Below are 9,578 nucleotides of genomic sequence, written 5' to 3'. Positions count from 1 at the left end.
AAGTTCCTTTAGCATTTGTTGTAGAGCTTGTTTGGTGGTGCTGAATTCTCTTAGCTTTTGCTTGGCTGTAAAGCGTTTGATTTCTGCATCGAATCTGAATGAGATCCTTGCCGGGTAGAGTAATCTTGGTTGTACGTTCTTCCCTTTCATCACTTTAAATATATCATGCCACTCCCTTCTGGCTTGTAGAGTTACTGCTGAGAAATCAGCTGTTAACCTTAAGGGAGTTCCCTTGTATGTTATTTGTCATTTTTCCCTTGCTGCTTTCAGTAATTTTTCTTTGTCTTTAATTTTTGCCAATTTGATTACTATGTGTCTCAGCATGTTTCTACTTGGGTTTTTCCTGTATGGGACTTTCTGTACTTCCTGGACTTGGGTGGCTATTTCCTTTCCCATGTTAAGGAAGTTTCAACTATAATCTCTTCAAATATTTTCTCTGGTCCTTTCTCTCTCTCTTCTCCTTCTGGGACCCCTATAATGCGAATGTTGTTTCATTTAATGTTGTCCCAGAGGTCTCTTAGGCTGTCTTCATTTCTTTTCATTCTTTTTTCTTTGTTCTCTTCTGCAGCAGTGAATTCCACCGTTCTGTCTTCCAGGTCACTTATCCATTCTTCTGCCTCAGTTATTCTGCTATTGATTCCTTCTAGTGTATTTTTCATTTCAGTTATTGTATTGTTCATCTCTGTTTGTTTATTTTTAAATTGTTCTAGGTCTTTGTTAAACATTTCTCACACCTTCTCGATCTTTGCCTCCATTCTTTTTCCGAGGTCCTGGATCATCTTCACTATCGTTATTCTGAATTCTTTTTCTGGAAGGTTGCCTATCTCCACTTCATTTAGTTGTTTTTTTTGGATTTTTTCTTGTTCCTTCATCTGGTACATAGCCCTCTGCCTTTTCATCTTGTCTGTCTTTCTGTGAATGTGGTTTTTGTTCCACAGGTTGCAGGATTGTAGTTCTTCTTGCTTCTGCTGTCTGCCCGCTGGTGGATGAAGGTATCTAAGAGGCTTGTGCAAGTTTCCTGATGGGAGGGACTGGTGGAGGGTAGAGCTGGCTGTTGCTCTGGTGGGCAGAGCTCAGTAAAACTTTAATCTGCTGACTGCTGATGGGCGGGGCTGGGTTCCCTCCCTGTTGGTTGTTTGGCCTGAGGCGACCCAGCACTGGAGCATACCCAGGCTCTTTGGTGGGGCTAATGGCAGACTCTGGGAGGGCTCACACCAAGGAGTGCTTCCCAGAACTTCTGCTGCCAGTGTCCTTGTCCCCATGGTGAGCCACAGCCACCCCCCGCCTCTGCAGGAGACCCTCCAACACTAGCAGGTAGGTCTCGTTCAGTCTCTTATGTGGTCACTGCTCCTTCCCTTGGGTCCTGATGTACACACTACTTTGTGTGTGCCCTCCAAGAGTGGAGTCTCTGTTTCCCCCGGTTCTGTCAAAGTCCTGCAATCAATTCCCACTAACCTCTAAAGTCTGATTCTCTAGGAATTCCTCCTCCCGTTGCCAGACCCCCAGGTTGGGAAGCCTGACATGGGGCTCAGAACCTTCACTCCAGTGGGTGGACTTCTGTGGTATAAGTGTTCTCCAGTCTGTGAGTCACCCACCCAGCAGTTATGGGATTTGATTTTATTGTGATTGCGCCCCTCCTACCGTCTCATTGTGGCTTCTCCTTTGTCTTTGGATGTGGGGTATCTTTTTTGGTGAGTTCCAGTGTCTTCCTGTCGATGATTGTTCAGCAGTTAGTTTTGATTCTCATACTCTCGCTAGAGGGAGTGAGAGCACATCCTTCTACTCCACCATCTTGAACCAATCTCTCTGACATTTAATGTTTGAAAATCTTTTTAGCTGTTGTCAATGCAATTTTGGACTCATAAACTCAACAGGTTTAAATGTTTAAAATTTGAAATGAAATTTTTTTATGCAGTCATTAGTGTCATTGATGGAAATCTTCTGTTTTCATAGATTTGATCCAGGCTACCAATGAGACCAATGTTAATATTCCTCAGATGGCGGACACGCTCTTTGAGCGGGCAACAAACAGTAGCTGGGTGGTTGTATTTAAAGCTTTAGTCACTACGCATCATCTCATGGTGCATGGAAATGAGGTAAACCATGTAAACCTAACTTTTCTTTTTTTGGCAGGGGAGGGAGGCTGGTGATGACTTAAGTTTCTTAAGCTTTTACTAATTAGGAGAAAAATAAGAGGAAGTATATGGTTCAAAGTCATCTGGAGTACAATTTAACCTACTGCTTAGCTGTTTTTCAGAAATACGTTGTTAGACATTTTGTTAGAGATATCAAAGTGTTAAATCTGTATATACCATGTAAACGTATTAATGGACAAAAATATTAGGAGAAGGGAACAACAAAATTATTTTCCCATTGGGAAGTAATTCTTTGTGCCTCTGTGTGGAAATTGCTTTCATAAAAATGTTTAATTTTGGAAAATATTGACTAAACTAAAAATTAGCCATTTTATATGGGATACCTACCAAATCCTATTAAATTGCAGTGTTTCTGTTATATACAGAAATGAAAGATCACACAATTTAATTCTATTTCAGGGAGTATGATCAGTTTTTATTCCCCCTCAGAGAAAGCCTGCAGACTAGGAAACTATATTGAGTAAAAAAGATCACAATGAGAATTTATATTTTTAGAAAATTCCCGTTAGTATCAGAACTTGTTAAAAGTAGTGATTTCAGAATATTGATGTTTAGTTCTGACTTTTGTTTTTCAGAGATTTATTCAGTATTTGGCCTCTAGAAATACACTATTCAATCTCAGCAATTTTTTGGACAAAAGTGGATCCCATGGTGAGAATATTATGTTTTATAATTTTCTTGCTAATGTTTTTGATGCAGAATTTTTTGATTTTTGAAGTGAGGTTATTAATTAAAAATCAGTGTTAACTGATAGCTCCATTGGATATATAAGAAAAAAATGTAAATGTAACTATATAGTTACTTTATATTAGCTTTAAAATATTTAATTGTTATGCAACTCAGCATATGAATTATACATTAATTCTATTTCTTGTCTTTTTCAGTGTTTACCTTAAAAAGTAACAGTGGGTATGTTAGATCCACAGTTGTTTGTTAATGAAGGTGTAAGAGGCAATGAAATGAAAAAGTACTTTCCCAATTAAAAATAATCCAGTTTTAAATGTTTTTTTGTAAACTAATAGAATTTGTACTGCAGTCATTTGTTCATTCAGCATATTTACTGGTTGTCTATTATGTATAAGGCAAGCACAGCAAGCAAGTGGATAGTTATCAGATAGCTACATGTATTAAATCTGAAACAGTGAACAAAAATGCAAGGAAAAATCAGAAAAGACATTCTGTACAAAGATGGTAGCATATCTAAATTGAATAGTCTTGGAATGTCTCATGCCAAAAGTATTTTTGCCTGAAGTAGGATTTTAAATGAGGCCTGTCTGGTACACTTATTGACCTCATCTTAGAATTATTTACATTTGAGGAGTTTAAAAAAAATTGGAACTAGCAAAGCACAGTTGAAGGTATTTTATTAATTAGTTTTATCTCCTCTGCCCCTCCTCCCAGGTTATGATATGTCTACCTTCATAAGGCGCTATAGTAGATATTTGAATGAAAAGGCTTTCTCTTACAGACAGATGGCATTTGATTTTGCCAGAGTGAAGAAAGGGTATGTTTTTTCTTTCTCATATTTATTTGAGCAGAAGAAGTCTTTGAGACATACTTGATTTATCTTAACTAAATTAATTGCCAACTAGTTTTGATCATGAAGGCCCAGTTTATAATAACCTAAAAAAAAAACCTCAGTAATATTATGCAAGTTAGCCTTGTGGTTTCAATGTTACTTATTTATATTTTCATGCAGAAAATCTGATTTGCTGCTCAGAGTTGACATGGTACAACATTTTATTTTGTTAAAATCAACTCAAAATTCTTGAACAGTTATATACCTTCAAATAATTTTAAATGGAGAGAATTTAAACAAGTTTCATTTAAAAGAACATGGCTGTAGTCGACAGTAGTTATTTCAGTGTGTTTTGATTGAGGTGAAACTGAACTGTGTGTATGTGTGGAGATCTGTCACAGATCTGGAGAACAGATAATACTGTCCTACTGTTATACATGCACACACACAAACACATGAAAACACACCATATCTGAACTAATTATTAATACTAACCGTTGATTAGGAAAATCTCATTGATACAGACTCCTTGCATGTTTAATTCATAATTGCTATTTATTTCCCTCTAAATAGACGTTTGAATTGAATCAAAAGTGTTCAGCTATAAATCTGTGCAAATCTTGTATCCATTCCTAATTTGAAATAATGGCAACATATTGTACAAAGTTTAATATTTTAGTCTCAAGAATTCACACAAAGAGATATAACTCTGTTTTCTGATAGCTGACCTAAACTTAGCTTTGAACTACTTTTTTTTTATCATGGTAGTGAAAAATGTAAACTTGCCTATTCAAAATAAACTAGTTTCTTGTGGGTGAACATTTTATAAAATTAAGGTTTGACTTCATCCTCATCTCATTAGAGATGATTCTAGTTCCTGTGCCTTCCTCTGACTTCTTACGTGGCCCTGGGCAGCCGTGGCTGATGTCCTGAGCTGGATTGTGACCTCTCCACAATATGTCCACAGCCTTCTTACAAACTTCTGCCCCGCTGAGTGGGCACGTAAGGGCGCTTTGGGATGCTTTCCCTACCGTTGAGGTGGGAGAGACCGAAAGCTGCCATTATCAGTGCAGTCACGTCACCTGGGCATTTTCCTCAGCTGTTTCACTCCTGCTGCTTCTTGACCGTCTCTGGATACAGGAGCTCCCTAAGAGGTGTGGGTGGGTGCAGGCTTCAGTGCCCCCTACGATGCACCCTTCAGGGCTAACCTCCAGTCACGTTCTCTACAGCTGGTTAAACTCAGCTCTTTTTGACCAAACTGCAAATCAGAATGCCTTTTTCTTCACTTGATGGTTAATAGTAGAAATTCTGCTCCCAGTCCTGCAGGTTTTGAAGACTTCCAAGACATGTTTTCTCTCTCTCTCTCTCAAAAACAAACAAACTGGGGTTTAGGAAACCTAGATTTTTAATACTAGTATTTCTGTTATAGATTTAGAAAAATCCATTCATAAATTCAGCCGGGCTCTTTTATCCAGACATTGCTTTCTTCCTGAGGGCAGTGCATAGGAAGCATGGCCTGTGTGGTTAAGGAATGCAAGTGGGTAAGGAGTATAGAGAAGGGACCCAACCAAAGCCTCTTCACATCTCAGAATCATCCCAGGAGATTAACAAGGAAATAGGAGGAAAACAGTTTGGAACAATGCATGTGGTCTCAAATTTTCCACATACAAGTAAGTTTTACCTTTCTGGTTTTTTTTCCAATTGTAGGGCTGATGGTGTCATGAGGACAATGGCTCCTGAGAAACTACTGAAGAGTATGCCCATACTACAGGGACAGATTGATGCACTGCTGGAATTTGACGTACGTATCTCACCAGAAAATGCTTCTTACACAATCATGCTGCCTTTTATTTGAAGTTGGGCTACAGATAAAGAATTTCCTCAGGAAACAGATTTAGGTCTCCCTCATATAGTTGAATTAGATGAACACTTAGTTTAGGCTGTCAGTGAGGAATAGAGGATTTTGGTTGTCCAGATTGTCAGAGAAGTTTACAGGTGTTTACTTCAGTCACGGAAAACTACGAGTGGTGCGTTCTTGGATCCCCATGTTCAGAGCAGGATGGTGGCCTCCTGTTGTGTTTGACAGAATGAAGTGGCTGCGAAACGTACGTTCAGGCAGCTCAATACCCCAGCCTGCCAATAGAAACTATTTTATACAGTCTGTTTAAAGGGCACCATCCATGGAAGAGAATTATTTTTGTTTTGTCATGGTCCTTCTTCCTGCTAGTACCTACGTGGCTTGTCTCTTAAAGCCAAACCTGTATCTTGACTCTGGTGGTGGATACACTAACTTACACATGCGATAAGATGATACAGAACTAAACATACACACCACAGGTAAAACGGGAAATCTGAGTAAGGTGGGTGGATTGTGTTGATATCAGTATCCTGGTTGTGATATTGTACTATAATTTTGCAAGATTTTACCTCTGGGAGAAACTGGTAAGTAGTACATGGGAATCTATATTTTTTACAGTTTCATGTGGATTTGCAGTTATTTCAAACTAAAAATTTTAATTAATGAAACACACCTGATTTGTGAAAATAAAATGTTCTGCCACGTAGGAAGGTTCTTAACTCACATTGTTATCTTTCCTCTGTTTGGCTGGTTGCCTAAAACGAAGATTTTCCTCAAATATTAGTAACTAAAATCTCTGTTAAGATGATGGTTTTGTCTATCCTAGTCACAACACCCAACTCCTGTGAAATTTCCTTTAAAACAGCAAACCATCTTACTGTTTTTTGACAGATTTTACAGTAAGGACATCACTAGGTATATATGGAATTGCTTCTCTTAACTTTTTGTCTTATTATTCATTTTTCTTTGCTTTCCTCACCCTTAATGTTGGTACTGTCTTACTTAAAGGAGAAAAGAAGTCAGAGATGGAAAAAGAGCAGAGCCTGAGGGGTTGTGGGCAAGGACTGGGAAATTGGAGAGAAATTCTTCTTTGTGTGAGTGATTAGAGTATTTGATGGATGGGTGAATACTGTGAGTCTCCAGAATTATTTTAGGGGTAGCCGGCTAAGGTATGTTTTCCCTATGCTCGGCTTCCTCTCCGAGTCACTGCAGGCCCCTGGAGCCTGAACCCTTCCACAGAGATCGTTACCCAGGGGAAGGAGAAGAATGTAATATGGCATAGTAAAAGCAACAAGAGTCCAGGTGTTCAGGAGTGGGATTTGATTTATCTGTGGATCATTAATCAAATAGAATGTATATATGTCTTCTAATTGATAAGACTAACTTCATTGGCTTAAATTGAAGCAAAAAAATAGGCAATCCAGTTTTTGATATCGGTGGTGTTACTCAAAGAGTTATGCGGCATTTGGGGAATATGAATGAATTTCTTAGTAATCATTTGAGACTTCTTAACGTGCTCTGAGAAAAATTGTCATCTGATGCTCTGCAGTTAACTTGTGGAATTTTCGTCTGTTTCTAGGTACATCCAAATGAACTAACAAACGGCGTCATAAATGCTGCATTTATGCTTCTTTTCAAGGACCTTATCAAACTTTTTGCCTGCTACAACGATGGAGTTATTAACTTACTTGGTATGTAGAGCGACTGAATGGTGTCTGTGAAGAGAGACTGTATCAGAATGCAAAGATTTGGGTGCTGCAGACTTCACCAAAATCTAAGTACACAGCTCATTCAGGTCACATTTCTGTGTGTGTTCTTATGTCGAGATTAAGTGCAGGGAATGGAAAGCATTCTAGCTATTTCCAGCAGAAAGAGATTTCATTCCGGGATTTGGATGCTTACAAAATTTTGGAATGACCGAAGGAGCAGGTTCTAGGCTTTGCCTCTTGGAATAAGTCCCGTAACGATACATCACTGTTCCTCTGTGCTGACAGCTACCTCTGATGCCTCCCCTGGAGGTGCTCCTCTTTTGATGTAGTTCCGTACATCTCACTGTCTTTCGTTCTCCATAAAGTGAAAATCAGGCAGATACACTGCTTGACGTTTGACCTACAGTAAAAGATTTCTTTCTACTGACAAGGTCACCCCTTTCTGGGATATAATGATTCAGCAAACCACTTCCACCTAGTGCCAGTCGGAGAAAACATCCAAGCTTGAATTATTTTTTTCCCTCTGTCAGCTGGTCATAGGGATCTCCCCAGAGGCTACAGGCATGATTGGAGGGAGAAGTAGCCGTCCAGAAGATGTAGGTACGCTGGGAGTATGAGCCACCTGTTCATACAACCTACATGGGTTTTCAGGCACTGCTTGAGGCTGATCGCTTATATTTCTACCTCCATTTGGTGGTGGAGTATATTCTTACACCTGTCTAGCTTTATGGTTTGGTGTATAAGATATCGCTTGAGATCTTATGATCACTTGGTATTCTCTGGTCAGAACTTCAGTCTCTAGAAGCAAGCCTAGAGCAATTTTTCCAAAGGAGATCAGTTACTATCTGAAAAAGAAATGGCCCTGCTCCAGAGCGCTAGAGGCTTCTATTGTATTTTCCTATTGGCATGTGCCAGAGTCGTCCTGCAGCACTTGGATCTGCTGTAGACACTTGCAGCGCCTTTAGCTCTGCAGGAACAAAGGCCCGAGTGGCCCCAGGTTGGAGCAATTGCAGAGTCTTCCTTGATCTGGGCCCTGCTTCCATCTGACACCATACACCGATACTCGGTTTAGAGCAGCACATACACATGTTGTCTGTGTTACCTCCAAAACCAAAAAAAGCTCAGCAAAACTTTCGCCTGCATTTTCGTTACAGGCAGTGCAAGGTGAAGCACTGTGTCTTTCAGATGGAGGGGACCTTTGGACCTGCAGAAACTTCATTGATGTAGTAGGTCCCTGGGCTTTCATAGATTCTCTCGCCTTCCCTTTGACCTGCCTGTGACTTATTAGGCACCTAGCATACCTGAAATTCTTTCCCACCAGCCACAGTCAACCTGATGTCATCAAATGATATCCAGTGGCATTATGACAACCAGAGAGGTTAATATACTTGAAATAAGACAGTGACCATGGACTGGCATCCCTGCCAGATGAAAGAAAACTACTTCTGCTGGGCTGTGTTTACTGGGGTAGATAGAAAAGAACTTGCTAGTTTGATAGATGCTTATCACATGTCAGCAACTGTGCTGATTTTATGCTGGAAAGGAGGACACATCTGGATCTCCGCAAGTAAGAATCATCACCTGATTAAGTTTCCAGTAACCTACAGTTCATCTCTAAGATTCACTCATCTTTTGCACAAACCGGGTATGCAAGTTACCTGGGAATATGATGGAATTGCTACCCTGTATCTTTGTAGAGATCATGAAACCGATGTGGGGATCCTGCTAGGTTTAAAGTTTGTCTGTGTATTTCAAAGTATTTCATCTATGTATTCAGGAAACTGGGGAAATAACCACTGATATTTTCATGAAATAACCACTGATAGTTTCATGCGTCCATTGGATCTAATTTTTTTTTTTTAATCTCCTAATCCCCAGAAAGCCTCCACTCAGATTGGTAGAAAATATAGTGACATTTTGGATCCCCAGAGACTAGCATCGGCTTAGAGTCTGTGTCCCTGAAAGTTCTGGGTGTGTCCCCTTTCCCATGTGCGTAGTCACTCTGGTAAATGTCCCTTTGCAGAAGAGTAGGAATAGATGCTTTTGGCTGTGTTTCAAGGCTCTTACTCAAGAATATCTGGAGGGCTTATTAAAATTGAGGTTGCTGGATACTAACTCAGAGTTTCTAATTCAGTAGGTCTGGGGTAGGGCCTGAGAATTTGCATATCTAGTGAGGGCCTGGATGGTGCTGGGTCTGGGGAACTACAGTTCGGGAACCACTGTGTTAGATCCACTTCCGGATGTTCAGGCCAGCATTTTTTTTTTTAACATTTTTATTGGAGTGTAATTGCTTTACAATGGTGTGTTAGTTTCTGCTTTACAACAAAGTGAATCAG

General features: G+C 39.7%; 1 protein-coding gene across 1 annotated transcript in view; it reads left to right on the top strand.

Moving 5' to 3' along the window:
- SNAP91 (synaptosome associated protein 91) overlaps positions 1-9,578 on the top strand; it is a 148,147-nt gene that overhangs the window by 48,907 nt on the left and 89,662 nt on the right. Inside the window, exons 3-7 of the mRNA XM_055087690.1 lie at positions 1,954-2,096; positions 2,732-2,807; positions 3,558-3,660; positions 5,383-5,476; positions 7,113-7,224. Of these exons, the coding sequence (XP_054943665.1) occupies positions 1,954-2,096; positions 2,732-2,807; positions 3,558-3,660; positions 5,383-5,476; positions 7,113-7,224 (528 nt within the window). The remainder of the gene's footprint in view (positions 1-1,953; positions 2,097-2,731; positions 2,808-3,557; positions 3,661-5,382; positions 5,477-7,112; positions 7,225-9,578) is intronic.

Source organism: Physeter macrocephalus, chromosome 11 (assembly GCF_002837175.3).
Source record: "Physeter macrocephalus isolate SW-GA chromosome 11, ASM283717v5, whole genome shotgun sequence".
Lineage (NCBI taxonomy): Eukaryota > Metazoa > Chordata > Mammalia > Artiodactyla > Physeteridae > Physeter > Physeter macrocephalus.
The sequence above is the reverse complement of the archived record's forward strand: the minus strand, read 5'-3'. Positions and strand labels throughout refer to the sequence as shown.